The sequence below is a fragment of the Eubalaena glacialis genome, chromosome 5 (assembly GCF_028564815.1).
Source record: "Eubalaena glacialis isolate mEubGla1 chromosome 5, mEubGla1.1.hap2.+ XY, whole genome shotgun sequence".
NCBI classification, from domain to species: Eukaryota; Metazoa; Chordata; class Mammalia; order Artiodactyla; family Balaenidae; genus Eubalaena; species Eubalaena glacialis.
Window position 1 is genome coordinate 37,012,039 of NC_083720.1, and position 18,997 is coordinate 37,031,035.

Consider the following 18,997-nt stretch of genomic DNA (forward strand, 5'->3'; position numbering starts at 1 on the left):
TTTACAGTCACAAAATAAGAACAGGCTAGTAAAAACATAGAATATTCTGAGGACAAAAAGAACTCTTGAAAATTAAGAATATGAAAAACTCAGTACAAGTATAAAGTTGAGAAAAGTCTCCCAAAAAACAGCATAGAAAGACTAAGCGATCAAAAATAGGAGAGAAGGAAGATAATTAGAGGCCCAATTTAACCAAAAACTGATAGGAGCTCCTGAAAGAAGCAACAGAACATACAGAAAGAAAAGAGTCATTAAAGAAATCAAGAAAATGAATTTCTAGATTGAAAGGGCCTTCTGAATGCACAGCACAATAAGTAGCATTCGATTTCCACCAAGACCTATCCTGGTGCATTTCACATACTGGGAGTAAAGAAAAGATCCTTTAAGATTCTATTGAGGAACAGAAGAAGAAAAAAAGAGATACCATGCAAAATATCAAGGATCAGAATACAACCTGATTTCTCAACATCAACAATGGAAATTGAAAGACAAATGGAAAAAATGTCTTCAAAATTCTGGGGGAAAATTATTTCCAACCTGGAATTCTATAACTTAACTACTCTAACCAAATTAAGTATAAAGATAGATAGAAAAAAGATATTTTCGGACATAGAAATTCTCAAAAGAACTTCCACCTATCCTTTTCTCAGAAAGCTACTGGAGGATGTGCTCCACCCAAATGAGGAAATTAGCCAATAAAGACAGTGTAGGAGATCCTGAAAGAGGGTCCAACCCAGGAGAGAGGTGAAGAAGTTCCAGCATGATGGCCCCAAGAGGTCCCAATGGTGACAGCAAAAGCCTACAGCAGCTGTTTCTCTAACTTTAAGAACAGAGAGACCATGAGAGGGCTTGTTAAACACAGCTTGCTGGACCCACCTCCAGAGATTCTCATCGGTGAGTCTGGGGTGGGGCCCAAGAACTGGCATTTCTAACAAGCTCCCAGGTGATGCTGATGAGATTGCTCTGGTCCACTATGAGAATAACAATGGTCTAGAGACAACCGGCTCATATTGGAGAGTTCAGAAGCTTTCTGGGAGAGAAGTTTTCCTATAAGATAAAACTGATCAAATACCTAATGTATCCAAATGTCCTGAAAGAAAATGTAGACAAATGGGGGAAAGTTTACTGTTAAACAGATGATAAGTACACAGAATCTAAGCAAATGAAGAAAATGGGTAATTATTAATTTCAGGGAAAACAAAGTATTGTGCAAAACAGGAAAGTAATCATAAGTACAGCAGATCCTTGGCTGACAGTGAATTATGTTTTTGGAATTGTAATAACGAAAACACCAAATACTGATTTCACCAAAGTTACCCCATAACCACATAGGGAGGTGGTGATGGTGGGTGGGGAGGGTGTAAATATGAAGGAGGGGAGAAAAGAGAGCTAAATCACTCCGCACTTCCGCAGTGGGAAGTCAAGCAGCCATGTCAGCAGGTTATTTAGAAGTAAATGACCAAAATAGCCAGCTGAACAAGAGTCGAACAAGATGGCTTCTGAAAAGTGGGAAATGGTTGCAAATGAACATTTTAAATTATGTGCATGTGTAACTTTGATGCCAAAAAAAAAAGTTTTAATGATGAAATAAATAAAACTAATAAACAAAATAAAACAGAAACCACAAAGGGAAAGTGGTGCAAGACAGAATTATGAGCTGGGTGACCTGAACCAGAGGAGGAGAACAGAGTGCCCGGGAACCAAGAGGGAGGAAGTGTCTGATCCAGCCTGAGGTTGGGAACACTTCCCTACATGGTTTTCTTTCTGGGTCCTGAAGGATGGGTGGGACAAGAACAAAGAACAGATGTGCAGAAGTGCAGCGACATCTGGGGATCAAGGGGATTCTGGGTGGCTGGATGCATGGGTGTCCATGCCCCAGGGAAGGTCAGTCGCCTTATATACCATGCGAGGAAACTGGACGTGATCTCGTGTAGGCAACCAGGAGCCACTGGAGATTTTTAACCAGGACAGTCATATTGTTTCTATTTTAGAAACAGAAACTAGAGGCGGGAGACGGAGGAAAGGAGGACACTTAGAAAGGAGTGCTACAAAGGTCACATCCAAACCATCAGAAAACCCAATCAGCCTTACCCTTGAGCCAGAGCCCCCTCCATAGCTACAAACCTGGTCTGAGGCGCCACCACCCTCAACTGGACTAGTGCAGCTGTGACCGACCAGCTGTGCAAACCCGGACAGCTTGGTGAGTCTCTGCCAGCCTCAGCTTACTCAGCTGCGAAATGGGCTACTCTATGGTCTGAATGTTTGTGTCCCTTTCCCTCTCAGTTAATGTGTTGAAATTCTAACCCCCAAGGTGATGGTATTTGGAGGTGGGGCCTTTGGGAGGTGATTAGGTCATGAGGGTGGAGCCCCCCATGAATGGGATTAGTGCCCTGATAAAAGAGGCCCCAGCAGCTCCCCTGTCCCTTCTGCCATATGAGGACACAGCAAGAAGTCAGTCATCTGCAACTTGGAAGAGGACCTTAGCCAGAACCCAGCCATTGCTGGCACCCTGATCTTGGACTCTCGGCCTCCAGAACTGTGAGAAATAAGTTTGTGTTGTTTATCAGCTACCCAGTTGAAGGTATTTTTGTTATAGCAGCCCAGACTAAGACAGATACTAACTACCACCTTACCAGGTAGCGGATGACTAAACACTCTGACTTAGGGGTTCAGACAGACTGCAGTTGAAGTCCAGCCACTGTTCATTCATCATGGTACCCTGGACAGAGAACAACCTTGCAGAGCCTAGATGTCCTCACCTGGAAAGTGAGGCTGACAGTCCCCCCACTCAAAGGCTTGGAGTGAGAATATAGAAACAAATGCCCGCAAACTCCTGGCAAGGGGCCTGGCACCCAGGAAAGGCTCTGACGTGTTACTTTCCTCTTCACACAAGGATCCGGTGTCTCTTAATCACCAGCAGGATGTGACCACCTCAAACTTACCTACAAGCATCTTGCACTATGTTAATTTCAACTTTTATCACCCCTTTGCAGAACGACATGCCCCTGAATTCACCTGCCATGTGAGATGCTTACATCTGCTGGATGCATCCCCTTCTCATGTGGGCCAGGAATGGGGGAACAAAACCACACCACCTTATCTCAGATCCCACCAGACTTCATCCCTCAAAGAGGTCAAAGCTGCAGGGACCTAAAACAGTGATCATACCACCACTGATGGAATGCCTGCTGTATGCCCGATACCTCCACACAACATCCGATTCCATAACAACAACTGCCATATGAAGCATCCATTAATCCCTTTCAGGCAGCCACCTGTGACCAATCCCATCCACCTCCTATACAGTGGCTTTGGGGTTAGACACACACGCCTGTCATTTGACAAGTTATTTTAACCTCTCTGTGCCTCAGTTTCCTCATCTGCAAAATGGGGACATTAATGGAACAAGCTCACAAGCTGTTTTGGAGAGTCAATGAGATCATTTTCAGGTAGAAAGTGTAGCTTAGCACCCAGCATACAGCCAGAATTCAATAAATGCTAGCATTTTCATTTCCCCATCACAGAACTCATGATGGGGTTGTGTTATAATCAAGTGTTTACTTGTAATCTGTCCATCCAGAGGCTGTGAACCTCCAGGGGCAGGAGCAGGGTTTATCCTGTACACTGATGTAGTGTCTAAGCCCCTAGGCCATGCCTGGCAGTAGAAGGTGCTCAGCAAACTTTTGCTGTGTGGTCGAATGTTGAATGCATGCTGATGTAGCAGCTGGGACTCAAGAGGAGCTAACTGGGTAATGCACACAGCAAGGAAGCAGAATGGACATCCAGGGGCGGGGAAATCCCCTGCCCTCCTGTCCACCACGCTGAGCTCCGCCCATAAGTCCAAACGCTTAGTGCTACAGATGAGGAGACTGAGGCCTGGAGGCCTTCATCAGCTAAGGTCACACAGCGTTGTCAGATGGAGCAGACACTTCGGGGCAACTCCAAGCCAGAGCCCTTCTGTCACTTGGCCGGCTCCCTCTGAAATCACTGTCTCCAGCCGCCTCCCGGAGCAGAAGGGGAATCCCCCAGGGCAAGACCTTTTGCGAGCGATGCCCAAGATCACGCTCAAATGGATTCGGAGAAGGGGGCTGGAAACCCGGACCACAGGGCCGAGGAAGACCGCGCCCCCGCGCCCCACACCCCGGTTGCCCGCTCGGCCGACCCACCTGGTGCGGCGGACGCGGGCGGGCGGCGCGGCAGCCGAGCCAGAGGCCGAGGCCAAGGCCGAGGCCGAGTGCGGTGCCCAGCAGCACGGCGGGGACCAGCAGCGCGGGCGCCGGCCGCACCGCGTCCCGGCCCAGCTGCAGCCGCGCGTCGCTCCCGCAGGTCGCCGCGCCACGGGCCATCGGGGGTGCTCAGGCGGCCGGCCCGCCGCATCCCACCCGCCGCCGCGCGCTGCCCCAGCCCGCCGCTCGGAGCTCCATCCCCGCCAGGTCCTCAGTGAACCTGGTCCCCGGCGGGCCAGGGGCGCGGCACGCTCCGCCGACTCCTCCGGCCTGTGCTGCCTCCTTCCTCCAGCTCCCCTCCGGCTTCCCGGCGCTGCCCAGCCGGAGGGAGGAGCCTGGACCCTCCGCCCAAAACTTGGAACCACCCCCGCCTCCAGCCCTGCCTTTGCACTGAGCATGCCCGGCCAGAGGCGTGCTTCTCAGCCAGGAGGACCTTTTGGGAGGAGTCTTGTTTTGCACGGGCCTCTTGACTTCCAGAGGGGGAGGGGACCACAGCCAGGGAGGAGGGTGGTGCTGGGTTGTTTATTGAGTGCTGAGGATTTGTTAAGCATTTAGCCTGATGATCCGAGTAACTTTCTTAACAACCTTCGGAGATGGGCACTATTACGCGCCCTTCCTCCTGATGAGGATCAGGGTCAGCACTAAGTGATACATTGCAAGTCTGACTCAGCCTTGCTCCTGACCTCTACCAATTGGCCCCCTTTGGACCGCACAGTCCGACCTTGCCTCTGAACTTGTTTGCCTGCAGACTCCTGTTTTAATGCTATTTTCTTCCAGGATGGTCAATGCTTTCCTCTAAGACTACATGTAGGGAGATTGTTACACTCAGCCCCTGCTAGCCAGGAGGTGACGCGTGGTCATTCATTCACTCAGCATTTCCAGAGCCCCTGCTGTTTGAACCAGCGCCAGGGCAGCCACCAACCAGACAAGGTCCACCAGTGAGGATTTCACAGCTGTGTGGGGAGATAGGCAGAAGAATTCAGCAACTGTTCTTTCTTTAAGCAACATTTACTGATGCTAGCTCTCTTTCTGGGTGCTGGGGTACACACACACACACACACACACGTGCACGCGTGCGCAGGCGCGCACGAATGCACTCACACCCCTACCCTTTGGAGCTTAATGCCCTGTGAGGGCCACAGCAGGGGTACCATGGGGATCTCTGGGGATCCAGAGAGGGGTTTTGTGTCCTTAACCTGGACATCCAGCTCAAGTTTCTGGTTTTTTCCATCATTTCCTCTTCACTCCTTCCAAGTTGGCAAGATGGGAACTATTATCTAGATTTACTTTTTATAGATGAAGAAACTGACAGCCAGACAGGAGAAGTGGCTCATTCAAGGTCTTGCAATAGGAAACTGGGCACATATATTCACACCCGTGTCTGTCTGGTTTCAGGACTCACACTCTCTGCCATGCGGTGCTTCTTAAATGTTTCCTTAAGAGCATCTCCAAGGCTCCTGGGAACATGTATGACGGCAATAACCAGAAGTTCTTGCTTTATGCTGGCTATTTCTTTGGATACTCAGGCTTTTATTTCTTAAAATGTAGTGTTCTTTGCATCTTACTTTATTATAAAATTGGTTGCATATCGAAATCATCCTTTACTCACTAATAGAATTAATGCTCCAGCAACATGCTAGCATTTAGTCTTTGGCCTTGTCTCACTCCTGGCACACGCTGCGTACCCGCAAGGACAGTGTACCTCGTGCCGAAAGCTTGGCTAATAAACTGTCAGATTCCCAAACCCCATTGTCTTGTCCCTGTCAAGTCAGGAAAGGACGGTCCTCGGAGGGGCAGGGTAAGAAGGAGCACAGGTGCCAGGCTTCCTGGCCTGAGGCTGCAGACAGCATGATAGGCTGCCCTGCAGGAAGGCTGCAGGAGGGTGAAGAGGTGTAAGCTGTCGCTGCGGGCCCAGGGCAGTAACAGCCCTGCTGCCATGGAGAGTTCTGGGAGTTTGCTCAGCTGCTGCCTCCTGGCTCCAGACACCAACTCCCCTATTTTTGGTTCCCCAGAGAGGTCCCCCAGTGGCTGTCCTGACTACCTGCCCACCCCTCCCTCCTGGGGGAATGTGAGGGTGGCTTCTTGGACATGTCCAAGGGCTCATCCACAGCAAGGGTTCACACAGTGGGAACCTCACTGGGTTGAACAGAACCCAACAGGACATGAACAGCGGCCTTTCTCTCTGGCCTCTGAGCTGCCTTTTCCCTCTCAGCCCCTCTCCTTGCTGTCCTGTATCCCCATGACCCTGCCTCTCCAAAAGTTTCACAGTTCTCTAATAGGGGGCTGGTGGGCCTGGGCACACTCCGGATTCAGCGCGGTGTGTGTGTGTCAGGGAAGTCTTGCTGGAGGAGGTGAGTCTGAGCTGAGACTTAGAGAACGGAGGAGGCATTAATGGAGGGGCACTTGGAGTCCCTGAAATCTTTGGAAGCAGGGGTCACCCAATCTGATTTTGGTAGAGCCCCCGGCTGGGGCGCGATCAAACTCAAGTGTGGCCGCCCAGCGCCCGCTGCGCCAGCCTGGCTCCCTCCCTCCCACGCCTGTCTCGGTCCTCAGCCTCCTCCCGTCCCGCCAAGCCCCAGATGCCTGTGTCAGTTCCAGAAAACTTTCCGCGGAGGCTCTCACTGAGCATGCTCGGCGGCGGGGCGGGCCTGGGGTCCGGAAGCTGCTCCAACTCGGCCTTCCCTCGCCACGTCTGGGGTCTCGCGTCCCCGGCTAGCGATGGGCTCGGCGGGCTCCCGGGGGCGCGCCACGTGGGTGCTGGCCGGGGGCCTCCTGGCTGCCGCCCTGGCGCTGCCCGCGGGGCCCGGGGACCGAGGCCGGCTCCGCGCGGACCCGGGTCCCCTCCGGCGCCCCCTCGGCGCCCAGCCTCCCCCGGATCCCCGCTCGGCTCCCGGGGTGGGGCCAGAGCAGACCGCGGAGGTAAGGAGGGCCCGCCCCCAGTCTCGGGTCTGAGTTGGGAAGTTTGGCTTCACCCTATACCCGCGGCGGGGAGGCCCCTTCGGGTCAGGGAAATTACCCTAAAGGGAGAGCGGGATCTGAGTAGGATGCAACGCGTGTTCCTTTCCGCTTGTGGCCAGAAAACTCCCTGGAAAGGTGGAGACAGCGGTGTGGCTGGTGGCTGTGGGTTTGGACCTTGCCAGAGGCCGAGTCGATCCCCCTAAGCAGCCTAAGAGCTCTGTGACCTAGGGCAGGTAGCTTCACTTCTCCTGCCTCGGTCTCCTGATCTGTAACTATTGCAGGGTCCACCCCAGAGGGTCGATGTGAGAGTTTAGATGAGTTCAGGAATGTAGGTAGAGCATCTTACACAGGTGAGTGCTTCGGGAGAGTGTAGCAGTTGATAAAAGGCACTATTGCTGGGGTTTTCTGTGACTGCAAATTTAGCCACTTTCTACTTCACCCTGCCCCTTCCTGTGTGGTCCCTAACTTGGGAGGGCACAGAGCTCTGGCTGTCACCCTAGATTTCCCCTCTCCCTCCGCCAAATCTGGTCACCAGTCCCCCTGCCTTTTCCTCCTAATCAGTTCTGATGTCTGCTCCCCACTCCCTCGCCCACCTGGCTGCATCCACTAGGTTCAGTCCCCACCCCTCAGCCTCTGGCCTTTGATGGTTGTTTCCTCTGGGTCACCCTCACACCCTAATTTCCCGTCCATTCCTCCCCCCACCTCTAGGTGACCTGTCCATGGTATACACCTGACCACTCTGCCCCGCCCCCCGCTCGCCACTTATATCCCCTTTCCACCCTGACCCCTGTTGCAAATTCAGGCTTCTGTTCCCAGGAATGTCTGTCCAGTGGTCTGGCCCATCGCTGCCCTGTGGTCCTCCCAGCCCTCCCCCAGGGCCCGGCTCCTCTTGTCCTGTTGAGTTTTCTACCTGTAGACCCCAGGGTGCCTGCTACACTTGCTACAGATTTTTAGGTCTCTTAAATGAGATTCCCTTCACTGTCTATGATTAGTTCTTAGGTTTTCACTAGAGAAGACAAAGTAATGCTGTGTCAATTTACTGAGCTTTTACAAAGCTCGTGATGAACATTTTCACAAGGTCCTTTCACTTGCTCCTGTCTGGTGTGGTGGGAAGTATCTGGCCCATTTTGCTGATGAGAAAACCAAGGCCCAGGGAGCCAAACCCCCAGGCCTGTCCTGTGCTCTCACAATGGCCCCCACGATCAGAGCTCACTCACCTGTCCTCACCTGATCTTTCCTTTGGGAAGCCAATGCCAGAACATTTACATGGATGCTTGTTGCTAGGCTCTACAAAAGAGTGCTTTGAAAACTGGAACCCAAATGCTCACATTAACTTATTATCTCTCCCCTCCTGCAAAGGGTGGGCTAATAGCCAGTTTACAGCAGTTTCCCAGTTGTTCTAAAACTGTTGTGTCCAGTACATTGGCTCCGGCCACGCTGTGGCTGTTTGAATTTAAACGTTTCAGGTGCCCGATGGCCCCATGTGCTAGTGGCTCCCATACTGGACAGCCCAGACCATAGAGCATTTCCATCATCCCAGAAAGTGCTATTGGAAGTTTGTCAGAAGGAGAGAAACAGTGAAGGCGTGAGTGGACAAGAGGCTTCTGAGTGTTTATGGAAGGCCCTTTAGGTGCCAGACTGTTCTGGGTGCTTGAGATACAAGGGAACAAGACAGTCTCTGCTCTTAGACCTGCATTCTTGGGGCAGGAGAAAGACACTAAATGGTGTTAATCTATAGTGTGGCAGTTGGTGGTCAGGCTGTAGAGAGAAATACAGTGGGCAAAGTGGGCTGGCAGAGATGGCCTTGAGCGCCGTCTAGACAGGGTGGTCAGGGAAGGCGCTTTTAGGAGATGACAGTTGAGCAGAGCCTTGGATGGAATGAGGGAGGGGCATGGGTGCTTCTGGAGAAAAACTTTCCAGAGTGAGATCATAGCGAGGACAAAGGCCAGAGGTGGGAAGTGCTTAGTGTGGCCCAGGACCAGTAAGGAGGCTGGTGTGGCCTGAGTAAGGGTGCGGGGAGAAGGGAGGAGTGGGAGGAGGTGAAGCTAGAGGATGAGGAGGGGCCAGATCAGGACAGGCCCTGTGGCCCATGCTTAAGACTGGCTGTTATTTTGAGTTAGATGGAAGCCATGGGTGAGTTTTGAGCAGAAAAGTGACTTGCTCTGACTCGTCTTTTTAAAGCATCCCCATGGCAGGTGTGGGAGTAGAGGATAGAGGGCAGAGGTGGAAAGAAAAACCAAGAGAGGAGGCAGGTGGGAGACCAGGCAGACGATGGAGACCTCAGGGAGCCATAGCCAAGGGTCCCTGGCACTTGAGGGCCTCCTGAGTCATTTGCTACTTGGGATCCTGCCCCTCGCCCTCAAGTGGAAGCGTCTGTTGGGAAGGGGACCTCTGTCCCTCGGTGAGGTCAGGGACCTGGCACAGAGCCTGTCGTGTGGCAAAGGCTGGGTGAAAGAATGGATGGGGAGTTCCAGGGGCAGGGGTCGTATAGGCAGACGTGTGTGGGAGTTGGGTGCCCCGTGGCACCACTGTTTGCCCCAGAGACCTCACGAATGAATTCTAGTCTTTTCTGGTTAACAGACTTTAGTTTTCAGGACAGTTTTTGATTTTAGAAAAATAGTACACATGGTAAAGAAAATTCATATATATTCTCCCCAATACACACTTTTCCCTTACTATTAGTGTCATACATTAGTAAGATACATTTATTACAGTTAATGGTCTAACCTTGATATGCTATTGTAAAAGTCCATAGTTCATTCGGATTTCCTTAGCTTTTGTACCCAATGTCCGTTTCTGTCCCAGGACCCCATCCAGGACACCACTTTACATGTAGCTGTCACTTTCCTTGTCTTGAGGACCTCAGCAGTTTAGAGGAGGACTGGGCAGGTATTTTGCAGGGTGCCCTCTGTTGGGATTCATCTTGGTGCATCTAGTAACATGATTTATCGCTGTTGGTGTTTTTTTTTTCATTTGTTTGTTTTCAGATTTCACTATAGTTTATAACAGTGAAAAAACACCCACATGGTCCTGAGGGCATATTCAATTTATGAGCATCAAAGGAAGACAGATTTAGATACATTAAACTGTTGTTTCTATGTTTATAATGATATGCAGCCACATAAAAAATAATGTACAGAACATCTTGTCCTACAAAACAGCTTTGGGGAATTTTCTCTGACTAGAAATTATCCCAGTTTGGGAACATTAGATTAGACATGAACATAAATTCAAGATATTATTAATTTATTTGAAAGAGTTGAACATTTAAGAAGGCTGTTTCTGCCAGTGGAAACAAAGATGGAAAACTGTCAAATAATTGTGAGTTGCTTGGAATTCTTCCTGGCTTCCAGGAATTAAATTGGGAACAGACATCTGCCCACACAGTAAAAATGATCATATTAGTAAATGTTTCTTTAAATGAAACACACAATGACAAAAATGATTCTTTAGTGGATTCCCAGTCAAATGGAAAGAAATACTAAATAAGTTGGAAACTATACCATGGTCTTCAATTTCACAAGTAGAGACTAGCAATTAAGAGGAAGTTTTCTAGGATGTTTCACTGTCAGTGTTGACCTTGAACTCCTGGCTGGACCAGCGCTGGCCAGGTTGCTCCACTGTGAAATTACCCCCTCCCGCTGCACTGTACTTGTTAGAAGGAGGTCACTATGCGCAGGCTGGATGTATGCTCTTAGGAGATGTTTTTTTCCTGCCAGATGGCAGCAAAGACTTATTCCATCCACATCAGTGTCTGGCACACGGCATTCTTCTTCTGAGGAAGTGGCATCTCTTTCCACCTTGTGGAAGGCACGTTATGGATTAGTGGTTGTCCTGGCCACACACACCTGTCCGAGGGGGTCTCGGGGACAACGTTCACATTGGGGGTCGGGGGCCTGGAAGACCCTGAAGGAATAGGCCTAGCTCCCATCACTCAGTCTGTGTTCTTGTTATTGCTGTTGTTGCAATGACACATGGGCACACGCTTCTCTTACAAGAAATGAAACAATAGGGGCTTCCCTGGTGGCGCAGTGGTTGAGAATCTGCCTGCCAATGCAGGGGACACGGGTTCGAGCCCTGGTCTGGGAAGATCCCACATGCCGCGGAGCAACTGGGCCCGTGAGCCACAACTACTGAGCCTGCGCGTCTGGAGCCTGTGCTCCGCAACAGGAGAGGCCACGACAGTGAGAGGCCCGCGCACCGCGATGAAGAGTGGCCCCCGCTTGCCGCAACTAGAGAAAGCCCTCGCACAGAAACGAAGATCCAACACAGCCAAAAATTTAAAAAAATTAAAAATAAAAATAAATAAATAAATAAGACCCGGCACAACCAAAATAAATAAATAAATAAATAAAACCAAAAAAAAAAACCCAGCACCTATAGGGCAGTTTAAAAAAAAAAAAAAAGAAAAGAAACAATATAGGTGGCGCAGAAACAAGGGATTCCCCCCCCTACTGTGCACAGACTTGGTCCCCAAGTCCCAAAGTCTAAGACTTCAGCATACTCCTTTCTAGGCTTTTAAAATAACGCATGGTTATGATATTATATATTGTTAAACGTGTAATTATATATTAAATGTATAAATAATTAGTATTAAGTATATTGTTAAATATCTACATATATATAGATATACTTTCAAGTTATTAAATATGCAAATAAATATGTAAATACATACTAGTAAACTAACTAATTTGTATAAAAATAAAGATAAATATAAATACATAAATATAATTATTAAATATATAATAATGTCTTAAATATATAAAAATGCCATTTTTATTAAATGAAACCATATTATTCATAATTTTGTGACCTAGGGATCTTACTTGATGTATATTAGAGTTCCTTCTAGGTAATCACAGATCTGCTTTATTTATTTCTTTGTTTATATTTGTAATTGTGGCAAAAGACACATAACAAAATTTACCCTCTTAACAGTTCAGCGATGTTAAATACATTCACACTGTTGTGCTTTCATCTCCAGAACTCTTTTCATCTCGTGAAACTGAAACTCTGTCCCCATTAATCAACAACCCCACCCCCATTCTTTTGTCCCCCAGCCCCTGGCAACCACCATTCTACTTTCTCTCTCTATGAATTTGACATACCTCCTATAAGTAGAATTGTATGCATGGACCACTTTTACTTATCCATCCATCAGTGGACACTGGGTTGCTTCCACCTTTTGGCTATTGTGAATAATGCTGCTGTGAACAGCACTGGGCTTGGCCCATTTCGAGGGCTGTAACCAGGGCACTATAATAACAGTAATTATTATTATCATTATTTTATAGTGGTGGGGTCTGGGCCTTTCCAAGGCTCAGTATTTTACAAAGGTAGAGTGGAGGGGTTGGCTGGGCCCCATTTAGAGAAGTTTTAATCACTGAACGAGGTGAAGCAAGCTGGGAGGAGGCTTTGAGGTCCACACTTCTCAGAGGAGGAATCTGAGGCTCAGAGAGGCTGAGAGACTTGGCCAAGGACACACAGCGAGTAAATGGTCCAGTTCGAATCCAGTTCTCCGGACTCCCAGGCTAGTGTTTTATGTGCCACTCTGAAAACTTGCAGGATCTTGGGAATTCAGAGACTTGAGGTTCTCCCAGCATCACAGGATTCATGAAAAGCAGAGATGGGATTTGAACCCAGATCTGTCCAACTATATGAAATTTCCCCTACACTCTGCTGTCTCCCTAGACAGCTCCCAGAAATGCAGTTACATCATCCTGTACTCAAAAGCTGGTGGGATGATCAACTTAGAAAGATTTACATCAGATTTCTGGATAAAAGTGCAGCTCCTCTCCACGTGAGCCATTTACAAAAATGGCTTTCAACCACTCCTAGTATGTTCTTCGTTAATGTCTTTGTGCCTTTTGACTCTTTTTAGGACTTGCCCCATGGGATTTGGCCCAGTGTGGAAAGCTCTCACTTTCTGACTGCAGGTAAGTTTTTCTTTTGGTTGATTTTTTATTGATTTGACCACGAGAGAGAACCAGACCCTAAAGCCATAGCCCTCCTACTTCTGCCTCCCTTGCCCCCTGCTCACCAGCGTGCCTTACAGAGCAAGGCAACGTGTCACCTTCTACAGCAGCGGGTTGGAGCTTGGGTGCACAGCCCAGAATTCAGGGTGAGGTGGTCTGTCTTCATTCCCCCCGAAGGCATCTGATAAAGAAAATGCAGAATGTTTGTGTTAGCCAAGTGTATGAGTTTCTTTTCGCTGCTGTAACAAGTTATTACACATTTAGTGGTGAAAACAGCACGAAGGTATTCTCATGTGGTTCTGGAGGGCAGAAGTCCAAAATCAGTCTAACTGGTCTGAGTCAAGGTGTCGGCAGGGCCTCACTCCCTCTGAGGCCCTAGCAAGAAGGTCTTTCCTTCTCCAGGATCTGGAGCTGTGTCCCTTGCATTCTGCAGGTCATGGCCCCTTCCTCCAGCCTCCAGGCCGGCAGAATAGCATCTTGCCTCAGCGGGCACATGGCCTTCTCTTCTGCCTCTCAGATCTCTCTCTACCTCCCTCTTTAAGGACACCTGGGATTACATTTATGGACCCCAGGGTAATCCAGGTTACTTCCCCATCACAAGGCCCATAACTTAATCACATCTGCAGAGTCCCTGTTGCCATATAAGGTAACACATTCACAGGTTCCTGGGATTAGGACCTGGGTATCTTTGGGGACTGTCATTCAGCCTACCACACCGGGTGACAGAAATTCAACTGAAACTAACTTAAGCAAAGAGGAATTTGCTGGTCCCTATAACTGGATCTCGCAGGCCCTAGGCACTGCTGGATGGGGGAGTGGTGTTCTCAGGGCTCTGCCTTTCTCTCTCTCTCTCTCTTTTTTTTTTTTAATTGGGGTATAGTTGCTTTACAATGTTGTGTTAGTTTCTGCTGTACAATGAAGTGAATCAGCTGTATGTATGCATATATCCCCTCCCTCTTGGACCTCCCTTCCACCTGCCACCCTGCCATCCCACCCATCTAGGTCACCACAGAGCACCGAGCTGAGCTCCCTGTGCATACAGCAGGTTCCCACTAGCTATCTGTTTCACACATGGTAGTGTATATATGTCAGGGCTCTGCCTTTCTCTTTCCATCATGGCCCCTGCTTTCCTCTGGTGAGTGTGATTTTCAGGAACATTCTTTCCACGTGGTGGGAAAGACAACCACTGGCAGCCCCAGACTTTCAGGAGTCTGACTGCTGCCACTTGCAGAAAGGAAGAGACTTCCCAGTAGCTTGGCAAAAGTTCAGGAAAGACCAATGGGTACAGCCTGGGTCCCATGCCAGTCCCCGACCGTGTCACTGGGGCTTGAGGGGAGAGTGTTTTGGGTTCTGTGCCTAATTCTGGCCTCCTGGGGACCAGGATGGGCTGGGATCCAGGTTTTTCTGTATAGACTAAGAATCTTACTGACTAGTGTGTATGTGGGGGGAGGGGGGCTACCGTGAAGGGAGGGGTCCTGGGCAGGCAGGATAGTTTTTTTATCCAGAATCTGCTCGGCACAGATTATGAATACACCTCTTTGTTTTATACCAGGGATAAACATATTTCATTTCCTGGGGGAGTTAAAAGTACTTTTTATATCTTTTATTACTCTCTGCAGTCTTTACATTTTATAAAATCCAATGTTTTCATTTGAGTAAAATAGGTTGAGGTGATATCACAGTAATCACAGAGACCTTTTAGCCACTGATTAAGCAGACTTGTCGGTCAAAGGGAGCGCAGTGCACTAAGGACTGTGGTTGTAGTGAGAGCAGGGGGTGGAGGAATAAGGCCACTGGGAGGGCTTCCTGGAGGAGGTGCTGCTCAACTGAGTCCTGAGGAGTGGCAGTTAGCAGGACAAGGGGATGGAGGGAGAGGCTTCCAGGCCTGTGGCAGCCCAGAGGCGAGGGAGTGGGGGTGCATCCAAACACCTGCACAAATAGTACAGGTGACCCACGTGACAGTGGCACTAGTGGGGAGGCCGCTGGGCAATGATGCAGTGGGTGGTGATGGTCACTTTGGAGCTTGACTTCCTTCTATACTGTCTGTGGACAGTAGCAGCGGCTGCCTCATTCAGGTCTTCATCAGAGCCTGCGGCTGGGCCTTCTGAGGGCCTGGAGGAGCAGGGGGCACCTGCAGGATGCCTGCACCAGAGATAAAGCCCAGAGTGGCCTTAGGATTTTACATCCAGCAAGTCTCCCGGGAAAGCATTTGTTCTCCCGGGAAAGCATTTGTTCCTGGGCTGCGGTCCAGAGGTGGGTGTCCTGTCCCACTTGTGTGATTGACTCAAACAATCCCGATGGAGCAGCCAGCCTGGGAAAGCTCCTGCCTGTTTCCATGTGAGGGCTGTCAATTCCCTGATACTCACCTTTGTCCCCATTCCAACATCATGAACTGAATCAACCACAGGTACTATTCTAGAAAAAAAGATGTTGATTTTATCTAGGATTCCAGTTCCACGTCCTTTTTTTTTTTAATTTTAATTTTTCCTACATATATTTAGAAATTCTATTAAAAAAGGGTTCAAAAGCACTTCTAAAGACCTTGCTATCAATACTCTGTGTAAGAAAGACTGAATAACAGGATTCATTCTCAGTCAATATAAGTTTATATTTAGATAGAAGATAAATGTTGAAAAGGCACAACTCCACAATTCAGGTCACTTCAAAATATAAATTTACACAGTGGTCAGATGAGTTTCCCAAGGACACAGCTGGTGGGTGACAGAGCCAGGATTCGAACGCAGGGCTGTCTGATGCCAGGTGTGTAAGAATCACCTATGGCTCCTCCCTTGCCTAGTGGTTCTGACTCAGTAGGTCTGGGGCGGGGCTCAGGAATGTACATTTCAGCCTACAGCCCAGGTAAGGAGGACAGACTTCGAGAAACACTGTTCTTAAGCTCTGTGTCTCCCAATGAGAATGCCTCATCTTCTTGGCAAAGAGATGGTAAGTCATTCATTCATTCACTCACTTATTCACTTATTCAGCAAAGATTTTCCAAGTGCCTTCACGTACCATGTGGTTTACCTCTGGAGTTTAACCGCTGCCTTTCTGTATTATGTAATACATGTGCATTGTTATTTTGCAGTAGAAGCACCATTTGGAATGAAATTCAATAAGAAAACTGAAGTCTTTAACCCACCCCCGACTTCTGCAGCCTCTAGTGGGCCATGGATTCATTCCGTATTTGCTTTTATAACCTCATGGCCCAAGAAGACCTTGTTTAAAAGAGAGTCTGCTGTAACACACCACTTGGTAAGTAACATGTTCAGTTCTTTAAAAGACATATCAGAAGTTGTAAAGAAGCCAATTTTGGACCATATGTGTAGAAAATGTCACAGGCTTTTGTTCCTCCAAAAAACCTATTCTTCCTCTTTCACTGAATATAGTTATCATTGGGAAGTAAATCCCTTTTTCTTTCCAGAGAGCTGCTTCTTCTGTACAATATACAGTATTTAGATGAACAGGATGTGTGAATCTGAGCATTGGGCCCCCGCATCTGCTGATTCTAAAGCGGGGCAAGGGGTCCTGTTTTAACCAGACTGATTCACTTGCCCCTGTTATAAAAATGCTGCTACCGATAATAGGGCTAGGTGTTTAACGAATATTTTCTATTTGCCAGGCATGAGGCTTAGCACTGTCTATGCATAATCTCACTGGAGCCTCATTATGAGTTTCTTAAACAGGTACTGTTTTCATTCCCATTTTACAGAGAGGAAATGAGGATTGGAGAGATTAAGAGGCTTGTTCAGGGTCCCACAGGCCGAAGTGGCAGAGCCAGGATTTGAAGCCCCGGCTCTTAACCACTGACCCTGCCCCCGCTGTTCTTCAGATTCTGTGTAATGTGTTGGCTTCACATAGCGCTGACTTTCACCTAAGCTTTCATGACTTAAAATGCCTTGAGGACCACTGCGTTCAGCCAACAGGCTACCGTGGCCACAAGCCTCTTCTTGGCCCCCGGCTACATGTTTGTATTAGTTTCCTAGACTGTGTAACAAATTTCCACCAACTTGGTGGCTTAAAACAGTGACATTTATTCTCTCCCTGTTCTGGAGGTGGGAAGTCAAGGTGTCAGCAGAGGCGTGCTGTCACTGGGGGCTTGTAGGAGAAGATCCATCCTTGTCTCTTCCAGCTTCTGATAGCTTTCCTTGGTTTGTGGCTGCCTCACTCCAATCTCTATATTAGGATTCTCTGGAGAAACAAAACTGGTAGAAACAAAACAGGTAGGACACATGTGAGGGAGAAGGAGGGGGATTTATTTTAAGGAATTGCGCATGTGATTGTGGGGACTGGCAAGTCCACACTCTGCAGGGCAGGCTGGAGACCCAGGGAAGAGCTGATGCTCAAGTTGGAAAGGTGTCTGCCACAGAATTCCCTTTTCCTTAGGGGAAACCTCAGTCTTTTCCATTAAGGCCTCACCTGATTGGGCGAGGCCCACCCACCTCATGGAGGGTCATCGGCTTTATTTGAAAGTCCACTGACCTAAACATTACTCTCATCTAAAAATACCTTCACAGTGACATCTGGACATGTTTGCCTAAATATCTGGGTACCATGGCCCAGCCAGTTGACCTGTAACATTTACTGTCACTCTGTTTCTACCTTCTTGTGGCCTCTTCTCTGTGGGTGTGTAGTCTCCTTTTCTGTCACTGATAAGGACACTTGTCATTGGATTTAGGGCCTAGCTAAATCCAATCCACCTAAATCCAGAATGATCTCATCTTGAGAGCCTTGGCTTAATTACATCTTCAAAGACCCCTTTTCCAAATAGGGTGACATTCCCAGGTCCTGGGCTTTAGGATGTGGAGCCACATTCAACCCACCATGTTGGTCATCGTCTTTCCAATCCTCTCCAGTGACAGGTGGCTCAACCCCTCTTTCGGCAGCACCTCCATCCTCCATCCCCCCTCCTGTGTGTCTTTGCCCAACAAGCTATGTTTATTCAATTGTCGTTTGCAAGATGCTGTGTGGGGATCAGAAGAGTAGAAAGCCAGGTGTCTGCCCTCAAGGACTCACTGGGGGTCTGGCATGTCAGAGCATGAGGGTGGGGTCGTGGACAGAGACTCGACCAGAATCAGAGGCCTGGGCAGCTTATGCTGCTGCATGTGGTCAGCGTGTTCTCAGGAACATCACTTCCCCTTTCTGTGTCTTTGTTCGCTTCTGTACAATGAGAGGGTCACGCTCTGGAGAGGGGTGTGCGGTGTGAGAGGATCATAGGATATGGAGCACACAGCCTGGGGTGGAGTCCAAGCTTCCTGCCTGTGCAGCCTTGGGCAAGTGCGTTAACCCTCATGAGGCTTAGTTTCCTCATCTGTAAAATGGGAGTAATAGAATTCATATGTGTACAGTGATGGACATATGCCTGGCACTTGGGAAAGAATAGCCATTGTTATGATCGTTGGTATCACTGAGAGCTGCCATGGTCTGTGATTGAGAGTATGGCTCCTCCCACTGCAGATGGAGGGGGGCAGGGCAGACAGTGGGGAGGCATGGCCTGGGGTCACGGGGCATATGGCAAGGGCGGAAATGAACAGGGACCAGTTGTGATTACGAGGGGCAGCGGGGCTGGCATCTGGTGGGCGAGCTCTGGCTTTCCACTGGTCTCCTTCCAGGGGAGCCATCGTGGGGCTGGAGGAGCCCAATCCTGGGTTGATTCTCTACCTGTTGATGATGCATCCAGCTCATGGGAGGTGCCCCAACATGCTGTGGTCCACGTTCACTCAGTCCCTGCTGTGTGGCTGGTGTACCCCACACAGGACATGTGTGCAGTCCTTAAAGGATTTTTCCATAGCTCTGCTCACATGCCTCCTGCTGAAGTGTCAACCCTGGTTTGCTGAGTCC

At 49.0% G+C, this 18,997-nt stretch overlaps 2 protein-coding genes across 8 annotated transcripts in view; one reads left to right on the top strand and one right to left on the bottom strand.

Annotated features, from left to right (window-relative positions):
- The window catches only part of EVC (EvC ciliary complex subunit 1), an 82,005-nt gene extending 77,430 nt beyond the window's left edge, over positions 1-4,575 (bottom strand). For all 5 annotated transcript variants that reach the window (XM_061192086.1, XM_061192088.1, XM_061192085.1 and 2 more), the window contains exon 1: positions 4,167-4,575. In XM_061192086.1, the coding sequence (XP_061048069.1) occupies positions 4,167-4,346 (180 nt within the window). In that variant the 5' untranslated portion in view covers positions 4,347-4,575. The remainder of the gene's footprint in view (positions 1-4,166) is intronic.
- A 2,328-nt stretch (positions 4,576-6,903) lies between these two features.
- Positions 6,904-18,997, top strand: part of EVC2 (EvC ciliary complex subunit 2) — a 147,124-nt gene continuing 135,030 nt past the window's right edge. For all 3 annotated transcript variants that reach the window (XR_009701089.1, XM_061192089.1, XM_061192090.1), the window contains exons 1-3: positions 6,904-7,145; positions 13,066-13,120; positions 16,245-16,411. Coding sequence is in view for 2 of the 3 variants with exons in the window: in XM_061192089.1 (XP_061048072.1) it covers positions 6,945-7,145; positions 13,066-13,120; positions 16,245-16,411 (423 nt within the window). In the remaining variant the exon portion in view is untranslated. The remainder of the gene's footprint in view (positions 7,146-13,065; positions 13,121-16,244; positions 16,412-18,997) is intronic.